The 23,220-nt window shown below is 46.6% G+C and overlaps 1 protein-coding gene and 1 non-coding gene across 2 annotated transcripts; one reads left to right on the top strand and one right to left on the bottom strand.

The window, feature by feature from the left end:
- Positions 1–7,294: 7,294 nt before the first annotated feature.
- Positions 7,295–7,366, bottom strand: TRNAH-GUG (transfer RNA histidin (anticodon GUG)). Its single transcript has one exon. It is a non-coding gene; the product is annotated as a tRNA-His (tRNA).
- A 198-nt stretch (positions 7,367–7,564) lies between these two features.
- On the top strand, positions 7,565–11,949 carry LOC125529651 (D111/G-patch domain-containing protein). Its single transcript, XM_048694074.2, has 11 exons — positions 7,565–7,794; positions 8,335–8,419; positions 8,539–8,618; positions 8,741–8,762; positions 8,847–8,940; positions 9,010–9,076; positions 9,216–9,306; positions 9,815–9,972; positions 10,838–11,116; positions 11,205–11,318; positions 11,478–11,949. Exons 1-11 carry the CDS (start codon positions 7,717–7,719, stop codon positions 11,532–11,534), a joined length of 1,125 nt encoding a protein of 374 aa, XP_048550031.1. The 5' UTR covers positions 7,565–7,716; the 3' UTR covers positions 11,535–11,949.
- The last annotated feature ends 11,271 nt before the right edge of the window (positions 11,950–23,220 follow it).

Raw genomic sequence — 23,220 nt, 5'->3', positions numbered from 1 at the left:
CGAACCTTTACTTCAACCAGAGAGTGATGCAACACAGAAAGATGTTTTCTGTGGCGCCTACGTCTGTTGAAGAGGAAGTTAATGATAGTGATCATGAAGCTTCGGATCAAGTTGCTATCGAACCTCGTAGGTCGACAAGGATATGTACTACTCCTGAGTGGTACGGTAATCATGTCTTAGATATCATGTTGTTAGACAACAATGAACCTACGAGCTATGGAGAAGCGATGGTGGGCCCGTATTCCGACAAATGGTTAGAAGCCATGAAATCCGAGATAGGATCCATATATCAGAACAAAGTATGGACTTTGGTGGACTTGCCCGATGATCGGCAAGCCATTGAGATAAATGGATCTTTAAGAAGAATACGGACGTGGGCGGTAATGTTACCGTCTATGAAGCTCGACTTGTGGAAAAGAGTCTTTTCACAAGTTCAAGGAGTTGACTACGATGAGAATTTCTCACCCGTAGCGATGCTTAAGTCCGTCAGAATCATGTTAGTATTAGCTGTATTTTTCGATTATGAAATCTTACAGATGGATGTCAAAACAAGTTTTCTTACCAGTTTTCGTAAGAAAAGTTGTATGTGATACAATAAAAGGTTTTGTCGATCCTAAGGATGCTAAAAGGTATGCTCGCTCCAGCAATCCTTCTATGGACTAGAGCAAGCATCTCGGAATCGGAATATATGTTTTGATGGAGTGATCAAAGCTTTTAGGTTTATACAATGTTTGCTAGAAACTTCTATTTACAAGAAAGTGAGTGGGAGCACTTCAACATTTCTGATAAATATATGTGGATGACATATTGTTGATCCGAAATAATGTAGAATTTCTAGAAAGTATAAACGGTTGTTTGAAGAGTGATTTTCAAAGGAAGACCTGGATAAAGCTGCTTACATATTGGGCATCAAGATCTATAGAAATAGATCAAGACGCCTGATGATACTTTCAAAGAACGCACACCTTGACATGTTTTTGAAGGAGTTCAAAATAGATCAGTCAAAGAAGGGGTTCTTACCTGAGTTGTAAGGTGTGAAGTTGAGTAAGACTCAAAGCTTGACCACGGCAGAAGAAAGAAGAAGGACGAAGGTCACCCCCTATGCTCTTGTCATAGGCTCTATACGGTATGCCATGCTGAAGTACCGCACCTAATGTGTGCCTTGCCACATGTCTCGCAAGAGGGTACAAAGGTGATCTAGGAATGGATCACCAGATAGCAGTCAAAATTATCCTTAGAGGAATAAGGAAATGTTTCTCGGTTATGGAGGTGATAAAGAGTTCGACATAAAGAGTTACGTCGATGCAAGCTTAACACCTATCCGGATAGCTCTGAGTAGAGATACCGGATACGTATAATGGAGCAATAATTTGGATAGCTCCAAGTGGAACGTGGTAGCAACATCTACGATATAAAGTTTTACGAAATACATAGGGATCTGAATATGGCAAGACCCGTTGACTACAACCTCTCTCACAAGCATAACATGATCAAACCCAGAACTCATTCAGTATTAATCACATAGTGATGTGAACTAGATTAGTGACTCTAGTAAACTCTTTGGATGTTGGTCACATGGCGATGTGACCTGTGAGTGTTAATCACATGGCGATGTGAACTAGATTATTGACTCTAGTGCAAGTGGGAGACTGTTGGAAATATGCCCTAGAGGCAATAATAAATTGGTTATTATTATATTTCCTTGTTCATGATAATCGTTTATTATCCATGCTAGAATTGTATTGATAGGAAACTCAGATACATGTGTGGATACATAGACAACACCATGTCCCTAGTAAGCCTCTAGTTGACTAGCTCGTTGATCAATAGATGGTTACGGTTTCCTGACCATGGACATTGGATGTCGTTGATAATGGGATCACATCATTAGGAGAATGATGTGATGGACAAGACCCAGTCCTAAGCCTAGCACAAGATCGTGTAGTTCGTTTGCTAAAGCTTTTCTAATGCCAAGTATCATTTCCTTAGACCATGAGATTGTGCAACTCACGGATACCGTAGGAGTGCTTTGGGTGTGCCAAACGTCACAACGTAACTGGGTGGCTATAAAGGTTCGCTACAGGTATCTCCGAAAGTGTCTGTTGGGTTGGCACGAATCGAGACTGGGTTTGTCACTCCGTGTAACGGAGAGGTATCTCTGGGCCCACTCGGTAGGACATCATCATAATGTGCACAATGTGACCAAGGAGTTGATCACGGGATGATGTGTTACAGAACGAGTAAAGAGACTTGCCGGTAACGAGATTGAACAAGGTATCGGGATACCGACGATCGAATCTCGGGCAAGTACAATACCGCTGGACAAAGGGAATTGAATACGGGATTGATTGAATCCTCGACATCGTGGTTCATCTGATGAGATCATCGTGGAACATGTGGGAGCCAACATGGGTATCCAGATCCCGCTGTTGGTTATTGACCGGAGAGTTGTCTCGGCCATGTCTGCATGACTCCCGAACCCGTAGGGTCTACACACTTAAGGTTCGATGACCCTAGGGTTATAGGGAAAGTATGCACGCGGTTACCGAATATTGTTCGGAGTCCCGGATGAGATCCCGGACGTCACGAGGAGTTCCAGAATGGTCCGAAGGTAAAGATTGATATATAGGAAGTATGGTTTTGGCCACCGGAAGTGTTCCGGGCATCACCGGTAGTATACCGGGACCACCGGAGGGGTCCGGGGGTCCACCAGGTGGGGCCACCAGCCCCGAAGGCCTACACGGGCCAATAGTGGGAAGGGAGCAGCCCCTAGGTGGGCTGGGGCGCCTCCCACTAAGGCCCAAGGCGCAAGGGAGAGTGGGAGGAGGCAAACCCTAGGTTCAGATGGGCCTTAAGGCCCACCCTAGGTGCGCCCCCTCTCTCCCCCCTTGGCCGCAACCCTAGATGGGTTTTGGGGCTGCCGCCACCCCTAGGGAGGGAACCCTAGATGGGGGCGCAGCCCTTCCCCTTCCCCTATATATACTTGAGGTATTGGGGGCTGCAACACACGCGAGATCATCTCCCTCTTGGCGCAACCCTACCTCTCTCCCTCCTCGTCTCTCGTAGTGCTTGGCGAAGCCCTGCTGGAGTTCCGCGCTCCTCCACCACCACCACGCCGTCGTGCTGCTGCTGGACGGAGTCTTCCCCAACCTCTCCTTCTTCCCTTGGTGGATCAAGGCGTAGGAGATGTCACCGGGCTGCACGTGTGTTGAACGCGGAGGCGCCGTGGTTCGGCGCTTAGATTGGAATCAACCGCGATCTGAATCGCTTTGAGTACGACTCCTTCATCCGCGTTCTTGCAACGCTTCCGCTTAGCGATCTACAGGGGTATATAGATGCACTCCCCTTCCCCTCGTTGTTAGATTACTCCATAGATTGATCTTGGTGATGCGTAGAAAATTTCAAATTTCTGCTACGATCCCCAACAACGTATTGGGTCTTATTGGGCCATACGGGAAAGAAGGAAAAGTGCCTCAAGGGTGGCCGCACCCCTCCCCTTGGTCTGGTCCGAATTGGACTAGGGAAGGGGGGCGCCCCCTTCCTTCCTTCTCCTTTTCCCTTCCTCTTTTCCTATTCCATATGGGAGGTGGAATCCTACTAGACACTTGGCGCGCCCCCTCCTAGGGCCGGCCTCCTCCTCCCTTGCTCCTTTATATACGGGTGCAGGGGGGCACCCCAAAGACACAACAATTGATCATTAATCTCTTAGCCGTGTGCGGTGCCCCCTTCCATCATAATCCTTAATAATATTATAGTGGTGCTTAGGCGAAGCCCTGCGACAGTAGAACATCAAGATCGTCACCACGCCGTCGTGCTGACGGAACTCTTCCCCGACATTCTGCTGGATCGGAGTCCGGGGATCGTCATCGAGCTGAACGTGTGCTAGAACTCGGAGGTGTCGTAGTTTCGGTGCTTGATCGGTCGGGCCGTGAAGACGTACGACTACATCAACCGCGTTGTGCTAACGCTTCCGCTTTCGGTCTACGAGGGTACGTAGACAACACTCTCCTCTCTCGTTGCTATGCATCACCATGATCTTGCGTGTGCGTAGGAAAATTTTGAAATTACTACGTTCCCCAACATATGAAACCGGGTGGGCCAAAGTGAGGCAGATCTGACGTGGCAGCCGCTTCTGGGCGTCCCCATATCCCTTCAGATAGGGGCTGAGTATGGCGAGTATCGATCAGTCCGAGTGTTTGAGTCGAATTTGTCAAGTTCGGTTGGGTGGCAATTTTGCGGGCAGCCCGCCCATGCGGTTGGGGCAGATATGGGGGTTGGTTTGTAGATGGTCTTATTCACTTGCTTATATTGGTCGCTTGCAAATGACGAACGGCTTGCTGGCTGCGAAATGTGCCAGGGGAGATAGATAGCACAATGAACTTTGATCGTAATCACCATGTTTAATTAGTGAAAGTCTCTTTCCTACTAAAGAACCCTTTTAAGGTAATACGTATCTTTATCATTATACGATAAGGATCATAGTACAAATTAGGTAAGCACCAACTTCTCAAGACTAAAAAGATAACGAAATGCTAGCCTTTGCATAGCTAATTGAAAAATTATAATACAACTTAAAGAATCCCTTGAACTTGACACAAACGTCCATCACCTGACTCCGGTGCCACCACAACAGCCATCAAAGGAAAACAAAGATGGATTGCCTCCTCAGCCAAGTTCGACCCCGCTCTATCACTGATATGCAGCTTTGCAGACCTCCAAGGTGGCTCATCAAAGGTGAAGTCATCGTTGTTGAACGAATACCCAAACACGCCGTCCAACTCCAGATCTAGCACCCCTACACGACTAACATGTCGGAGAAGGAAACCATACCTGTCATCCATGAACCACGAGCCAAGCACAGGATCCACCATCTTTCAGATGTCGCCGGGTGCATACCACATCTGCATCCGCTCCTAGACTACCCCCAAGCTCCACGTCAGCGCTGGAGTAAATGCCCTTGCAACAGTGGAGGCTGAGAACACATATCCACCATGAGGATGCCGTCGTCGTCACGCCATCCTTGCTTGAACAAACTGGTCTCCAAATTCATCCCCAAACGCAGAGCCGATCGCCTCGTTGGGGAAGAATACGAAGATTCTTTATTCAACACCATCAACACGGTAGCCGAAGCCAAGGCGATGGACAACTAGAAAACTAAGCTACTAGGGCCTAGAACGATCGACATGCGTGGATCCGACGACCCCCTTAGCACCGATGACCGAGGTAATCGGCGGAGGGGAGCCACCGAAGGACGGTGGCAGAGGAGACTCTCCTGGCTGCTTGGTGAGATCGCCTCTTCTTTCTTTGAGAGAAGAAAGAAAAGTGGGAACTTTCCTTGGGATCAGCGAGAGAACTTTTCTTCCCGTGGAAGAACCTGATCAAATGTCTACCTATTTCATTTGGTTCTTTTTTATTTTGTATATAAGATTTGACCATATTTATATTAAAAAATATTAACATTTACAATATTAAATTTATGCAATATAAAAATTATTTTTTCCTTGTAAATACGTAAAAAACTTACGTATCATTGCATTGATAGAAGAAATAAAATGTAGCAATTACAGACATGAGCTCGAAGCACAAACACGACAGCCAGGTGAGCGAGACAAACAAGCGCAGACAAGCCAAAGGATGCGCAGCCCTACGAAGCTGTCCTAAATCTCGCCAATGAAGTGGCCAAGTCCCCTGGCCCGGGCACGAGCCCATGCTCTATTGTCTTCCTCGATCTGTTGCGGTGCTTTCAGATCCTCCAAGCCGCGAGGATGAAGATGGTTGCAAGGCCGCGTCGTAAGGCCGTCGGGAAATCTCGAATGGATGTGGCGAACCAGTCGCGGAGTTCCGAGTCCGGAGATATTAAATTCATGGTGCACCTAATGATATTGATTTTGTAGCGTGGATGTTGATATTTTTTACTATAAGGATGGTCAAATTTTATGAGGTTTGACTACAAATAAATCTAGATCTAATGTACAATATAAAAATGACAGAAGGGAGTGTATAGATGACGGGACAGGCCGGCCGGTGGTACGTGGCGAAACGGCGGGTTCGGACGCGTTTGCCCGGCGGTCGATCGTTTTGGTGCTGGTGGCCGCCCCACTACCCCACTCGCCGACGACGAGGCCACCGGCCAGTCCACACTCGCCAGCTTCTTCCCATCCTCGCAGCTGTTGCCTGTTTAGGCGGTCACATACACTGCTGCTTTATTCATCGATCGTTCGCGGGCTAGCTTAGCTACTTACATGAAAACGACGACATGCATGCGTGCTAATCTTGTGGAATTAACGACCATCGATCGCAACACTGAGTAGATTGTCACGCGACACGTACGGCCAGCTCTTGTGTTTGTTCCTTCTTAAATCTTAATCACCAGGCACCTGCTGACCGGCGTGCACACACGGCAGCACCGTTGTGGAAGATAGTGGCGGGTGACGTGATGTGCGATGGATCGCTCCGATTAAATCCCATGGTGCGCGACGGCGACGGGGCCGACGCCATGGTGCCCTCCCTGGTGGGGCTGCCGGTGCGCCGCGTTTGCTCGGAGCCGGCGACACGTACGTCCGTCCACGCGGGGTCTCGATAACTACCTAATTCTAGGGAGGCACGTAACGCGCGGGCTCGGATATATTGGTTGATTGACTAGCTTTTGGACGATTTGGACACGCCGTGCGTCGCATGCGCTCCACGTACTGGGCACCTAATCTGCTGCTGCTGCTGCTCCGTGTGAGCCCGGGTACGTACGTGGAGGTCACTGTTGGAGAGGAGAGGAGAGGAGGAGAGTGAGTCGCCACGTTTCTCCTTCCGGTCTGTCACGCAGCACTTTTCTGCCTAACCTAACGCCGGCTGCCAGCAAATAATATCTCAGCACCGGCAAGCTGCGGTCATGGCTGATGTATACGTGGATGGATCAGAGTCGCGAAAGAGACCGCGCAAAAAGAAAAGGAAGAATGTACCACGGCGATTTGGGGTAGGAGTCCATTTGCCGACGGCGCATGCGAATTGCATGCAGATTCCAGCCGCCTGGATGCACGGTCAAAGAATGTGTAGCTGGTGACAGTGAATGATCACTGGAGTACGTCTGATTTCTTCTTCTTCTTTCCTTTTCTTTTTGCAAGTTGGAGTAAGAAGTCTTGAGTTCTGACCAAGAATGTGCGTGATGGCCCCATCTGATAGACAGGTTGACGTGCAAGAAAACCCATCCATGTACACCACTATTATCTGAAGGATATAGGCAGACGAGTCAACCTTGAACATGACGCACAAATTTCACAAAAAACAAAAATAAAAAGTGAAGTGTGGCTGCTGGGATTCGAGCCCAGGTCTCCACGGCCACAACGTGGAATTCTCACCACTAAACTACAGCCACTCTGATGTCCTGGCTAAGGAATCATCCTATTTGTATACAATACGTACACCCCAACACGCGTATTCAAAATAAGAAACTTCTCCTTCTGTACGGGTCCCAGCCCAAGACAGTCTAAATGGGTTACGGAGCAAGGCCCAGGAGGCCCGTCCGACGACGGGCCGACGGTCAAGCCCCACCAACACCCGAGCGCGAATCTCCAGGCGAGAGACACCGGCTCAAAACCCCCTCGACCGCGCATTCTTAGGGTTTCCTCTCTCTCCTCGGCTCCGCCCAGGCAACTCCACCCCCAATCCAACCGTACCGGCGGCGGCGAACGCGGCGACGAATCCGCGCAGCGCAGCCCAGGCGCCATGGCCGCGCCGGAGGCACCCACGTGCTACGTCGGGGTCGCGCGCCAGTCCGCCGCCTTCCGCCTCATGAAGCAAATGGTACGTACGCTACGCGGTCCCTGACGCGATCACCTCCTCGGCGGAAATTTACGATTAGAAAATGTAGAAAAAAATTTATGAATGTTTGGTGTGCCTGGCCTCGACTTGGCAAGGTAGACTATATAGAGCCGCTTAGCATTCAGTAATTCATTTGAGTTGCATATATGCAGGCTTGTTTACAGTTAAACTTTCCAGGAGTTGCTATTGGCCAGCCTGTTCGTGTAGCTAGCAACTTTCGTTAATTGTTACGGAGATAGGAACTTAAGATATTGTTTTAGGATTGCTATATTCAAAGTTGCAAATATAGCGAATGTGTCTACTCATAGGGAGAAGCTAAAATTTATGCTATCTCGGTGTGCTGCAACTGCACACAGAGTATGATTTATCTAAAATTTCGAGGTTTTTCTTAGCAAACGTGTATGAGGGGTATGGATAAATTGGCGTTTGTCAAGTTGTACTGACGGTGACTGCGTGTTCGATTTAGAAATGGTCTATTGTACTGATCTCTCCATGATTAGTCTTTCTCTTCTTGTGTGGTAGGGATGGGAAGAAGGTGAAGGCCTCGGGAAAGACAAGCAGGGTATAAAGGGGCATGTCAGAGTGAAACAAAAGCAGGACACACTAGGTATGCTTAGCTCTTTGTAGAAATACTGCCCGATTTAAGCATTTGTTGAGTAAAGAAGCATATTTGTCTGATCGGCCATGGGTGGGGTCGCTGAAATCTGAGTCTGTTCTCCTACGCAGGTGTTGGTGTGGACAATCCTCAGAACAAATGGGCGTATGATACCACCCAGTTCGATGATATACTAAAGAAACTGAAAGTGGTATGGTGTATAGCAATTCTTTTCTCAGCTGCTTGTATCAATGAATAAAGATTCAAGTGTCTGATCATGTCCTTTTATGTTTTTCTTTGTCATTTGGTAATGGCCCCTCTCTGCGCTGACAGCAATCTACTACTCCTGCTAAAGGTAGCATGAAAAGTCTGCATGTATGTTCTATTTTTATAATCTATTTTGTTAGTTATTGTTTAATGTTGTTAATTGTTTCTACAGAAATTGAGGATGTAAGCAGTTCACCTGACAGTACACCCAAGAAAGATAAACCTGCAAAAGATGAAGTCGCTAAAGTTACCCGGCCTCAAGGAAGGTTGGTCTCGCCCCTAATTTCAATCCTTTGATTTATATTTTCTTGTCATCACACCATTATTTCTTACAGATATAAGAAAAGGGAGAGGGGGAAAAGTGTGAGGGGTTATTCAGCAGTTGATCTTGAAGGCATACTTGTGAGTGATTCTTTTCTTGCATGTTGATTCTGTCAGGCAATCTACTTAGTGTCAATGAACATTTGTTTCCTCCTTCAGAGTGTGTACCATGTGGTTAACCTGTAATATCTTGTAAGATTGAAACATTGTGTTGGAACAGGTTCGGAAGAAGGAAAATGATTGCGAGGTGGATCAGGAAGTTCAACCATCATGTATGGAAGAGCCTGATATCACCATCGGCCAGGGTGCAGGTTGGCAGCTCATCTGCATATGTCCTTTAACTATTTTTTTCTGGACATGATTGCAATATATTGCATTAGCTATCGCCCTATAATTAAAGGGTGTGTATTTGATTAAACTCTAAAGATTCCAGAATGCTTGCTAGTTTGGGTCTGGTTATCGATAATTTTGCATGTTTTCTAATTGTATAGAAGTCTGGTCGTTAGGTTTCTACTGCTATACTTAGAAAACTGCACAATACTCCAATTTTTTTAGTTTGGTGTGTGCACTGCATATAAGTTAATTATCTGCTTACTGTTGTGAGATTTGCTGATTATACTGTTGATGAACTTGGTTAGAAAGGAAGTCTGTGTGCTAGCGACTGTCCTATTCTGCTGCTTAACCAGAAAAGCACATTTTTGTTGAATTTAAATTAGTGTGCTATTGTTCATTTCTTATTGCTGAACTGTTCTGAAAATGTGCTATAAGAACTTCATTGAGGTTTTAGTAACTTTCAGTGTCAACTTAATGTTGATTCAGTATCCCAAGCTGAAGATGTGAACTGGTGGGGGCACAAGTTTGGATATGTATCAGGAGGCTTTTTAGGAGCAAAATCTCGCAAGAATAAAAAAGATAATTCTAATGTCCGTCAGATGTTTGGGGAAGATGATCAAGAAAATCTGTACAACCTTGTTCAGGTTAGTATGCACAACCCATAAGGTTCCCTGATGTCTTACTGTCAGCTCTGTTATTTCTAAAATTGACCTTGATAGGTTAAGTACCGTCCCTTGTTGGTATCTTGTCAATGCTGATGATTCTGGAAGCTTGTCAGCTGCATCTAAGTACCTTGTTTGCCAATTAATTTCATTTGGCTGAGATTACGTTCATACATTCTCACTTGAAGCATTGAATTTCTGTGAATGAAATTTCGCATGGTTACGCAATTTGTCTGATCTAATGTCATACAAACTGATATAATTCCCTGGCTGCCCCTGGTGTGCTATACCACCCTACGTGTAATGGTGGTTCATGCATTAAGATTCACGTAGTCGTCATCTTCATTTTATGACATTTCATTTTACACCTTAAGAAAGTCAACCCTACATTGTCTAAATGTCCAAAACAAAGGTCAATGAGGCCTAGATTCCACTGCCACTCAATCATTAATTTCATTTTCAACGCCTAACATTAGGGATGCAAATTTGGAGCCTTTAGGGTACCCTCCGACCCTACTTACTGCAACCAAATGAACTAAAGTTTCAGAAATGAAGTGAATTCTGAAAATTGAGCTCATTTTGTTGAACTAAAGAGGGTCCGAGGGTACCCTCAAGGTTCCAAATTTGCATGCCTACCTAACATACAGTGAAATATATTTGTAGAAGCAACATATGAATAGTGTATCACATGCTTTATAATGATGCATAGTACAGACACATAATAACCGATTCTCAAAGCATGACCTGTGGTATATAACAAGCGGGTGTAGCCCACCGTTAATAAGCAAATCAGCATTTGTACCTCAATTCCCAATATATCCATTATTTACAAACGATCTCTCTGCAGGACAAAGCTACATCTGGAAAGCAGGGTCTTGGCATCAAGGACCTGCCGATGAAAGTTGGTGGCCAGCGTTGGAAGGGGAACAAAACCTCTCTTGGTGATAGTGATGAGGAAAACTCAACCCAGTCTGAATTATCAGAAGTGGAAGAAGATGAAGACGAGGAAGGATCTGCCAGTGATGCTAAAGTAAATGAAGTACATGTGAAAACCGTAAAAGAAGTTTGCGTGGATGCTAAACCTAAAACCAAGTTCAAGAAGCTTTGCAAAAAAATTCTTCGTCAGGTAGAATCTCATTTCTTCTTTGTGTGAGGCACTGAAGCTTATAGAAGCTGTTGAACACATGATGTTCATTATTTGTTACTCTTTGCAGGCTCCATCTCAGTCCATGAAATTGAAGGAGCTCAAGGAAGCTGTTGAAGAACACTCAACTATTTTGTCCGACTTCTCCTGTAGACGTGAAGCTCTTTCATTCTTGAAGAGGAAGGTATATAAAGCTTCACATTGTTGTTTGGCAGGCCCTATTGATACATGTAGATTAAGCTTGTCATGCTCATGCAAATCCATTTGGAAGTACCGCTATTCTCATCTAAGCTTTTGTTGCCATTGCTTACATCTGATTCACTTTTCTTGTTGAATTTTCCAGCTCCAGGGAAGCAAGAAATTCAATCTGGAGGGCAAAAGGGTTCATCTTGTATCATGAAGCAAATACGAAGCCTACGGGAGACAATATGATTTTGCGTGTGGCTCCTGCAGTCATATATTTGTCGATTGTTGCTTCGGACGAGTATACATACAGGCTGTGCACCAAGTGGCACGGTATAGATGTAAGGAGTCATAGGCCCGGGATGGGGGCCAAAATTTTGCAAATCTTGCCAGCTGCTGGAAATTTGGAAGTGTGTGCTGAGTCATCTGTATCGTAATATCCATGTAGCTGATGCATCTATAGGTGTTTGTAATTTTTTTTTGTTGGGTGTAGACTTGTATTTAGAGGATGGTTATGCCTATTGTGCATTGGCTGTCTCGGGTTTAGAACTCGCTCATATAAGTCTCCAAACTCACTTTGCTCCATAAGTTTCCACATGCATATGATCATCAACTATTTTTCCCCCTGCTCAGCATCTCATACAAGTCTCCAAACAAACTTTGCTCCATAAGTTTCCACATGCATATGTTCATCAACTATTTTTTCCCCAGCTCAGCATCGGTGTTAATTTAACCAACAATCTGCAGGCAGTCATGGGGATATTTGTTCAGTTAAATCTGACAAAGCATAGAGTTCTAAACCTTGTTGAACCTTGATACACCTCATTTTTCTGCAAATAGTTGAATCTTCTTGCGTGTTTTCATTGTGCTGTCTGAGTCTTCAGGCTTGAGTGAATTGCATTTCGAATCAATCATGTTTGTGCATTGTGAAATCATTGATCTCCACATCTAGCCTTTAGGGCTCCTTTGATACAAAGGAATTTCGTTTGATTTTTGGAGGATTTGGATCCTTAGAATTTTTTTCCTAGGATAGTCGTTTGATTCACAGGATTGAAATCCTTACAAGTTTTTCCATGGTATTCATTTCGTTGGAAACTTACATCCACTCAAACCTCTTTGTTGAATTCCTTTATTTTTCCTGTGCTATAAATTTTATAGGGTACAAAAGGACATGACACTCAATTCTCGTGTTTTTCTTATTCTTGCATTTTGAGAATCTTGTGAATCGAAGAGGCCCTTACATAGAGATGACTTCTCGTTGGTGTACAAAGTGCAAAGGCATGAAGGCAAAGGAACCGGATCATCTAACATAGAGAAGGAAATTCACAATGCTACAGTCCTAACCTAGTGTAAAATGAAGAAGGGAAGTTAGAGAAGGTTAGTAGGTATTAGCAGGTTATTTACTATTGATATTTACTGTAGATATAAATAATTTAAAATTAATTTTATTTCACCATCAACTTATTTGTGTGTAATTACTATAAATGTACACACTAGATCATCAATTTGCAAATTAATTTAAGTTGTTTTAGGCTCAACCATATGAATAGAAAGAAGGAAAGTTAGAGTATTGTAGCTTCTCTAACTTCCCTTCTCAATGTTAGAGGATCCGGTTTCGAAGACAAAGTGATCACTTGGATTTACACTACTAATATAAGTAATTCATGGTACGACTGCAACGGAGGAACAAACTACTGACCACTCAATACAATACATAAATAGCAGGGATGCTTTACATAACATAAACATAATGTAACACCTAATATCAAGACCAATTCAAATGACATGATCTATTAGGCAGTCACCCAAATAATAGCATGGGTAAATACACTAAAGCGTGGACACATCTCGAGGGTGGGTAATGGTGAGAATAAACATCTGGTCTGATGCATGGGTGCCAAGTATAGCAGCCCGGACCCGCCCCCACCCCCACCTCCCGTGGGTATGATATCATCTCAAAAGTATGCGACCTTATCGACCCTGTAACAGGGCAATGGTACGAGGAGTTAGTGAATGAGACATTTTCGCCTGTGGATGTTCAACACGTTATGGCTATTCCACTTGCCACATATTTTTTTTGAAAGATCCGATTTTGCTGGCTTCATTGATTTTGCATGGAGTTTTAACAAAAATGATGTGTCCTCTGTCCGCTCAGCGTATCACGTTGAGTGGAATCATCAACACAGTGGAAAATTGAGGCGTACTAATGGATTGGAGTCTATGGGTCCCAATGGAATTTAAGACAAAATCTGGAAATTACAGTGCCCTGCCAAAGTTTAGTTTTCCTTTGGGGAACACTTAGATGGACTCTTCCCTACCGTGTTAACTTGATAATTCAGCATACCAAGGCCTTAGGACAATGCCCGGCACTGGCGGAGCTATGTGTTGAGCTGCAGGGCCCTGCCGTGTTAACTTGGCAATTCAGCATATCAATGTCTTAGGACAATGGCTGGCACCGGCGGAGCTATCTGTTGAGCTGCAGGGCCATCCCCCACCCCCACCCCCAAGCCCCTGGATATTTTGTGAAGAAACACTGTTTTGGATGACACAAATTAATAGAAATACTATTTGCCCCTCAGTAATCCCTTGCTAGCTCCGCCGCTGATGCCCGGTGTATAACATAGGAGTGAAAGATGTCACACACCTCCTCTTTAGATGCAGGAGAGCTTCAGAGGTTTGGCGTCTATTAGGGCTTGACGAAATTATTGATAAAGCATGTGGTACTGTAGAGCAGGAGAATTTGTGGGGGATATTATTATCAGACATGACCTGCCCAGGAGGGGCCGGGTCAGCCCCAATGGCGGGTTATGCTAGAAGCCCAGTAAACATTCAAGACGATAGTTTATTAAACCTTATAGAAGGCCCAAAGGCCTGGAGGCGGCTTAAGACCCGATATTGTAAACCGCCGTATGTAAGGAAAGGCTTGTAAAGAAAGGCATGTAAAGGAAGTCACCGAGCCGGACACGATTATGAGCCGGCCGGGACTCTGTATGCCACCAGGCGTCAACCCATGTATATAAGGGGACGACCCGGTGGCGGCTTAGGACAAGAAACAACAAATCGATAACCAAGCCGGCGAGTTGAGCCTCTTGGTGATCGAAACCCCAACAATACCAATCCCAACTAGACGTAGGCTTTTACCTTCATCATAAGGGGCCGAACTACTATAAAACCCTCTCGTGTCCTTTGTCCCGATTAACCCCTTTAAGCTTCCTAGTGCGATGGCCCTACGACTAAGTCCTTGCTCTAGGACATCTGTCGCGACAATTCCACGACAGTTGGCGCCCACCGTGGGGCCAGTGCACGGTGGATTTGAGTTCTTGAAGGGAAGCTTCGAAGGGCTCAAGGGATACGCTGTGGGCCGGATGACCAAGATCGTCCCGGCAAGCTCTACATCGACGACGAAGGCTGGGGCCCCAAGGCCGGCTCAATTGAGTACGGGTACCGGGTCCCCTTCGGCGGAATTCACGTCTTCATCGGCCGGATCGGCGAGTCAGGTCCTGAGCCGGACGTCCACACCAACCTCATCGAAACGGCTCAGCGCGCGAGGACCGCCCGTGTTCAATCTGCCGTGAAGCATGCCTTCGTAGGATGCGTCCACGGTAGTGAATACTCTGAAGGATCGGTGGAGGGCGGTGAGACGGCCGTCTATTCTGACACTGCAACGTCAATGGGCGAGACGGACTCTTTGTACCAGCTGCAGGACGGCATGCTCGGGGGCTGTTCCAATGGTAGCAGTATTCCAGACCCCCTTGAGCCGCTGAATTGGGCCGGAGTCTTCATGGCAGGAACACAGCCCGGGCAGAACTCTACAGCAGCAGCGGCGGCAACAACTACCAGGTCGTCCACAGCCGGGTCAGGAGACCCCGCGCGCCCTCCGGCTCAGATCTTGATGGACCTCATGGATAAACTGACGACTCTGTTGACTGCCGTGGTAGAGCCGGCGGATAAGGCCCAGCATGACGCAGAGGTGGCACGCGTACGTGAAGAGATGGTGCAAGCTAAGGAAAATCTAGCCACAGAGGAAGTCAGGATGGCGGCAGAGCGGGCAGCTTTGGACGTTCGTGCTCAACAGCTTCAAGCGGAGACCTTCCGGCTCTCGGTGGATCTGAACGCATCGAACGAGGTCATGAGGAGGAGGCATCAGAAAACTCAATCACGTCTGCCTCTCACACTCGATCCTAGGAATCTTTTTCATACACCCAGAGCCGGGGGAAGTAACCCGCCGGAGGCACCCCGGGTTACAACACCCGGCGAGCCGGTCCAGCCTCGTGCCATGGATCCACCTCGTATAATTACCGCTCTGCCTCGTTACGTCCCAACGCCGCCGGGTCACTTCTCCAACCCCTTGGAAAACCCCATCGCAGCATCACCTCGTCTGGCGGCTCTTCCGATGGAAGGTGACTCACCGGCGGTGGTTGAAACACGGAGGGTAAGAGAACTTCTTCAAACAGCTCTGGCACAGCAGGATGCCTACTCCTACAGTCGAGGCAGGATCCTTTCAACTCCTCGTCCAAGCCGGAGCCCGAGTTACAGTAGGCATATGGAATCCGCAGACATGTCAAACAATGCTCAACGCCACAACCGGCCATACAAGCATGAGCCGGTGCGGGCTGGAGCCCTTAACTTGGCGGATCAGGAGAGGATTCGACAAGAGGCAGAACGAGCAGTTCAAATGGCAGCAGAGCAGGCGGCTCATCAAACTTTTCTGGCTTATCCAGCAACCTCGGTCGGGGCAGGAGTGGCCACAAGAACCGGAGGTGTTCCTTGCTTGGTACCGGCCATACATAATGAGCGTTTGCCAAAGGATTTTAAGGGGCCTCGTAAGGTGCCTAATTACACGACTGACTTACAACCCGGGGCTTGGATTGAGAGTTATGAGATGGCTATGGAGTTGTTGGAGGTCAGCGACGCAGCAATGGCCAAGTATTTCACTATGATGTTGGATGGAATAGCTCGTACTTGGTTGAAAGGATTGCCACCCAATTCTATCGGCTCATGGGCGGAGTTGAAGGCCCAGTTCATCCAGAACTTCAAAGACACGTGTAAGAAACCTATGTCGATTGTGGACCTGACCAATTGCAAGCAAGAGGATGGTGAATCCACAACCCATTGGGTGCGCCGGGTCAAGGAGATAATACATTCATCTGATAAAATGGATGCCGGCTCAGCAGTCTTAATGTTGGAGAAAAAATGCCGTTTCGAACCTCTGAAGCAGAAGCTGGGGCGGCTCAAGCGTGACTGTAATGACATGGGAATGTTGATGGCGGCTCTCGTCAAGTATGCTGATTCTGATACTACCAAGGACCCGGTGTCTGACGAAGAAAAGGCAACGAAGGGAAAGAAGAACGGCAACGACAAGGGTCATCAGCATAACCCAGCGAATCAAGGAGGTAATAAACGTAAGGCTGATGAGTTTGTTGCTAACACCAATGCACAGGGCGGAAATCAACGGTGCAAGGGCAGACAGCCCCCTCGGTCGGGCGGGTCAGGTCCCACCCTTGAGCAATTATTGAATGAGCCTTGTCCAAAGGACGGCACCCGGGAGAAGCCAGCCACCCACCTGTGGAAAGATTGTACGATCATGAAGGCGTTTAAAAATTCAAACGCGTTTGATGGAGGTCACGGCCCAGGTGGCGGCTCAGGTGGAGGCGGTTTCCAAGGCCCAGGTGCCGGCTCAGGTGGAGGAGGATTCCACGGCCAGGGCCATCCCGGTAACCAAGGAGGGTATAATCCGCAACCCGGCCAAGGTAATCAGCAGCAGCAGTCTGGATATCAGAGCAACCCGGAGCAGCTGAATAGTGGGCAATACCATGTATTCACCACTAGCTTATGTAAGAGAGACCAGAAGCTTCACAAGAGGGCCGTCAATGCCGTTGAGCCGGCGATTCCACGTTACTTACGTTGGTCAGAGCAGCCTATTGTGTGGAGCAGAGAGGATCATCCACCCAGGGTCGATAATCCGGGTCACTTGGCTTTGGTAGTGGCACCTCAGGTTGGTGGATACAAATTCACTAAGGTACTCATGGATGGAGGCAGCAGCATCGACATCCTCTACTACGAGACGTTCCGCCGGATGGGATTGACTGATAAGAGTCTTAAACAATCCAATACTGTTTTTCACGGTGTGGTTCCTAGCAACTCGGCATACCCAGTGGGTAAGATTGAACTAGACGTAGCCTTTGGGGATGAGTATGACTCCAGAGCAGAAAAATTAACCTTTGAGGTGGTTAAGATCAAAAGCCCGTATCATGCTCTGTTTGGACGGCCGGCTTATGCCAAATTCATGGCTCGACCGTGTTATGTGTATTTGCAGCTTAAGATGCCGGGTTATAAGGGCACCATTACAATACACAGGAGCCGGAAAATAGCTTTGGAGTGTGAAGAATGTGATGCTGCCTATGCTGAATCTGTCTGTGCAACAGAGGAGTTAAAGTTTTACAAAGAGCATGTTGACCCGGCAGACATGACATCACTAAAGAAACCAACAACAGAGCATGAGCCGGTGTTGAAGTTCAAATCAGCTGATGACACCAAGATGGTTGACTTTGTGCCTGGCGACTCATCCAAGCAGTTCATCATCAGTGCAAACTTGGATCCAAAATACGAAAGCGCGCTCATCGAGTTCATCCGTGAGAACTAGGACATCTTCGCATGGAAACCTTCAGACATGCCGGGTGTCCCGAGGGAACTCGCTGAACACACTCTCAATATTGATCCAAAGTTTAAACCTGTCAGACAGTTTCTCCGACGGTTCAATGAAGAAAGGCGCAAGGCCATTGGAGAAGAGGTGGCCCGGCTTTTGGCAGCTGGGTTCATTGTAGAAGTCTTTCACCCGGAGTGGTTAGCCAACCCGGTGCTTGTACTAAAAAATAATGGCACCTGGCGTATGTGTGTGGATTACACCGATCTGAACAAGGCTTGTCCGGCTGATCCTTTTGCCCTCCCCCGTATTGATCAGATCATTGATACTACGGCGGGTTGCGCACGTTTGAGTTTCTTGGATGCTTATTCTGGTTATCATCAGATCAAGATGGCAGTCAAGGATCAGGAGAAGACGGCTTTTATCACTCCCTTTGGAGCTTTCTGCTATGTGTCTATGCCTTTTGGGCTTAAGAGTGCCCAGGCGACTTACCAACAGTGTGTGCAGAATTGTCTTCACGATCAAATTGGGCGTAATGTTCATGCTTATGTGGATGATATAGTGGTAAAATAGGAGGAAACCTTGGTCACAGATCTGAAAGAGACTTTCGATAATCTCCAGGTATACAAAATGATGCTTAACCCGGCCAAGTGTGTTTTTGGAGTCCCAGCCGGCAAGCTCTTGGGTTTTTTGGTGTCTAACCGAGGTATTGAGGCTAACCCGGAGAAAATCAAGGCAATTACATCCCTAGCCAAACCAACATGCATCAATGATGTTCAATGACCGGCGGGCCGTGTTGCTGATTTGAGCCGGTTCATAAGCCAGTTAGGGGAGAAGGCAATGCCTCTGTATCAGATGATGAAGAAAACATATGATTTTGTTTGGAGCGATGCTGCGAACTCTGCTTTTGAAGATCTGAAGACATAGCTTGCTGAGCCGCCGGTCCTGGCTGCTCCAGTTGAGAAAGAGCCACTGCTATTATACGTGGCCGCCAACTCACGAGCTGTTAGTGTGGCTATTGTGGTGGAGCGCAAGGAGTCTGGCAAGGAGCATCCGGTTCAACGGACGGTTTACTACGTCAGTGAGGTGCTAATTGAATCCAAGCAACGATATCCACATTGGCAGAAGCTCGTATATGGGGTGTTCATGGCAAGCCGGAAGCTTAAGCATTATTTTCAGGGACATCCAATCACCGTGGTTAGCTCTGCTCCTCTGGGAGACATCATTCAAAATAGAGAAGCCACTGGGCGAGTCGCCAAGTGGGCGATTGAGCTTGGGTCTCATGGGTTGAAGTATGTGCCACGTACCGCGATCAAATCTCAAGCATTGGTTGACTTCATTAATGACTGGGCAGAGATGCAGATGCCAGAAGAGAAGCCAAACAACACGTATTGGACTATTCATTTTGATGGGTCCAGACAGTTGGAAGGCTCGGGGGCTGGAGTTGTGTTAACCTCTCCGCGAGGTGACAAATTTTGTTATGTGTTACGGTTGATGTTTCCTTGCACTAACAACGCAATAGAGTATGAAGCCTTGCTCCATGGTCTTCGAGTGGCAAAAGAGATGAGTTTGAGCCGGGTCAGATGTCTTGGCAACTTAGATCTAGTGGCTCAACAGGTATCAGGCAAGTGGGATTCCAAGGACCCTCTCATGGCGGCTTATCGCCGGGAGGTTGATGCTGTTGCAGGGCATTTTAAAGGTTATCAGGTGGAGCACATTGATCGTCGAAAGAACGAAGCGGCTGATGCTTTAAGCCGGTTGGGGTCTCAGTGTAAGCCGGTACCACCTAACACCTTTTTGGACGTTTTGCATAACCCGTCTGTCAAGTTGCCCACAGAAGAAGATTTAGCTGTTCCTGACCCGGAGGCGCAGTTGGTGGCGGCTCTTCATGTCATCCCAGATTGGACAGTGCCGTTCTTGGCTTACATGACCCGAGGAGAGTTGCCAGCGGATGAGACCCTGGCTCGACAGATAACATGGCGGTCTACGTCAATGACGATTTCGGATGGAGAACTATACCATCGCAGCGTCTCCAGAGCGTTTCAGCGGTGTGTTTCCCCCAAAGAAGGTCAAGAAATACTTTGTGAGATCCATGAAGGCGATTGTGGTCATCACACCGGGTCAAAATCTCTGGTGGTCAAGGCTTTTCGTCACGGTTTTTACTGGTTGACGGCCCACGCTGATGCAGAGGATCTGGTCAGCAGATATGATGGATGTCAAAAGTTCGCACGACGAGCGCATGTGCCGGCTCAATGATGACCCACAAGTATAGGGGATCGCAACAGCTTTCGAGGGTAGAGTATTCAACCCAAATTTATTGATTCGACACAAGGGGAGCCAAAGAATATTCTCAAGTATTAGCAATTGAGTTGTCAATTCAACCACACCTAGAAACTTAGTATCTGCAGCAAAGTGTTTAGTAGGAAAGTAACATGATAGTGGTGGTAACGGTAACAAAACAGTAATGAAAGCAAAGTAATATTTTTTGGTATTATGTAGTGATTGTAACAATAGCAACGAGAAAGTAAATAAGTGTAAACCATTATATGGAAAGCTCATAGGCATCGGATCAGTGATGGATAATTATGCCGGATGCGGTTCATCATGTAACAGTCATAACATAGGGTGACACAGAACTAGCTCCAATTCGTCAATATAATGTAGGCATGTATTCCGAATATAGTCATACGTGCTTATGGAAAATAACTTGCATGACATCTTTTGTCCTACCCTCCCGTGGCAGCGGGGTCCTAATGGAAACTAAAGGATATTAAGGCCTCCTTTTAATAGAGAACCGGAACAAAGCATTAGCACATATAGTGAATACATGAACTCCTCAAACTACGGTCATCACCGGTAAGTATCCCGATTATTGTCACTTTGGGGTTAACGGATCATAACACATAATAGGTGACTATAGACTTGCAAGATAGGATCAAGGACTCTCATATATTAATGAAAACATAATAGGTTCAGATCTGAAATCATGGCACTCGGGCCCTAGTGACAAGCATTAAGCATAGCAAAGTCATAGCAACATCAATCTCAGAACATAGTGGATACTAGGGATCAAACTAGGCCTAGGCGTTCGGTATAAACCGAAAATTCGGTTTTTACCGTTCGGTGTTTTATTAAATTCGGTTTGCTGAACTGGAAACCGAAAATGGCAATGCAGAACAGGTAACCGATATTTCGGTTGACCGAAAATTTCGGTTCAGTTTCGGTATATACCGATACACGGAGACGTGAATAGTGCGCTTTGCACTTGTGCCCGACACCCCTCACGCATGGCCTATTATATATACGATTTGCTGTCTACTTCTCCTTAAACAAACGAGGTGGGACTAAACATGATGGTTGCTGGCCGGTCGCTCTGCCTTATGCCAAGAAGCCCATAAAGTCGACTAAAATAAAAATAAAAAAGAAGCCCACGGACTCATGCAGTCACGTGGCTGAGCTTTCTTTGGGCCTTGCATGCATGTTGGTTGCAGGGCCTGCATGCATGTGGCCGCGCAGGCGCATGCGGGCTGGATTGCATGCACCTTAGCGACGTACAACTGGCTGGAAGACATGCGTACGCACTGTTCGGTATCTTTTCCAATTAACCGAAAATAAAACTGAACTTACCGAACTTAATTCGGTTATTCAGTGTAGAAACCGAATTTTTCTGCATCATTGGTAAAAACCGAAAATTCGGTTTTTTCGGTTACGGTTTCGGTTCGGTGTTCGGTTCATCGGTTTTTATGCCCACCCCTAGATTAAACCCTAACAAAACTAACTCGATTACATGATAAATCTCATCCAACCCATCACCGTCTAGCAAGCCTACGATGGAATTACTCACGCACAGCGGTGAGCATCATGAAATTGGTGATGGAGGATGGTTGATGATGACGACGGCGACGAATGCCCCTCTCCGGAGCCCCGAACGGACTCCAGATCAGCCCTCTCGAGAGGTTTTATGGCTTGGCAGCGGCTCCGTATCGTAAAACGCGATGAAATCTTCTCTCCTATATTTTTCTCCCCGAAAGCAGTTATATAGAGTTGGAGTTGGACTCGAGAGGTCTCCAGGGGGCCCACGAGGTAGGGGGCGCGCCCTAGGGGGGGGGGCGCCCCCCACCCTCGTGGCAAGGGTGTGGGCCCCCTGGTCTTCATCTTTGGCGAGGATTTTTTATTATTTATTGTAAGATATTCCGTGGAGTTTCAGGTCATTCCGAGAACTTTTGTTTTCTGCACATAAAACAACATCATAGCAATTCTGCTGAAAATAGCGTCAGTCCGGGTTAGTTCCATTCAAATCATACAAGTTAGAGTCCAAAACAAGGGCGAAAGTGTTTGGAAAAGTAGATACGACGGAGACGTATCAACTCCCCCAAGCTTAAACCCTTGCTTGTCCTCAAGCAATTCAGTTGACAAACTGAAAGAAATAAAGAAAAACTTCAAACTCTGTTTCTCTTGTTGTTGTAAATGTGTCAAGCTAGCATTCAAGTTTTCAGCAAAGATTATAACTAACCATATTTGCAATAATTATCAGGTCTCATGATTACCCATATCAATAGCATAATCAACTAGCAAGCCATAATAATAAATCTCGGATGACAACACTTTCTCAAAACAATCATAATATGATATAACAGGATGGTATCTCGCCAGCCCTTTCTGAGACCGCAAAACATAAATGCAGAGCACCTTTAAAGATCAAGGACTGACTAGATGTTGTAATTCATGGTAAAAGATATCCAATCATAGTCACACCCAATGTAAACTAACAATAATGAATGCAAATGACAACGGTGCTCTCCAGCTAGTGCTTTTAATAAGAGGGTGATGACTCAACATAAAAGTAAATAGATAGGCCCTTCGTAGAGGGAAGCAGAGATTTGTAGAGGTGCCAGAGCTCGGTTTGGAAATAGAGGCGAATAATATTTTGAGCGGTATACTTTCATTGTCAACATAACAACCAAGAGATGGCGATATCTTCCATGCTACACACATTATAGGCGGTTCCCAAATAGAATGGTAAAGTTTATACTCCCCCTCCACCAACAAACATCAATCCATGGCTTGCTCGAAACAATGAGTGCCTCCAACATACATCAGGTCCCAGGGGGAGTTTTGTTTTGCAATTATTTTTGATTTAGTTTGCATAAAGCATGGGACTGGGCATCCCGGTGACCAGCCATTTTCTCATGAGTGAGGGGCGGAGTCCACTCCTCTTGAGAATAACCCGCCTAGCATGGAAGATAAAGGCAACCCTAGT

The sequence above is a fragment of the Triticum urartu genome, chromosome 5A (assembly GCF_056163025.1).
Source record: "Triticum urartu cultivar PI428250 chromosome 5A, HENAU_Tu73, whole genome shotgun sequence".
NCBI classification, from domain to species: domain Eukaryota; kingdom Viridiplantae; phylum Streptophyta; class Magnoliopsida; order Poales; family Poaceae; genus Triticum; species Triticum urartu.
This window is presented reverse-complemented; position numbering and strand designations above follow the sequence as displayed.

What these genes read in the sequence shown, in the direction of transcription:
- LOC125529651 (XM_048694074.2), top strand. Translation starts at nt 7,717, where the DNA reads ATGGCCGCGCCGGAGGCACCCACGTGCTACGTCGGGGTCGCGCGCCAG. An exon ending in TACTAAAGAAACTGAAAGTG is followed by an intron (nt 8,619 to 8,740) that starts GTATGGTGTATA and finishes CTGCGCTGACAG; the next exon opens with CAATCTACTACTCCTGCTAA. An exon ending in ATCTGTACAACCTTGTTCAG is followed by an intron (nt 9,973 to 10,837) that starts GTTAGTATGCAC and finishes ATCTCTCTGCAG; the next exon opens with GACAAAGCTACATCTGGAAA.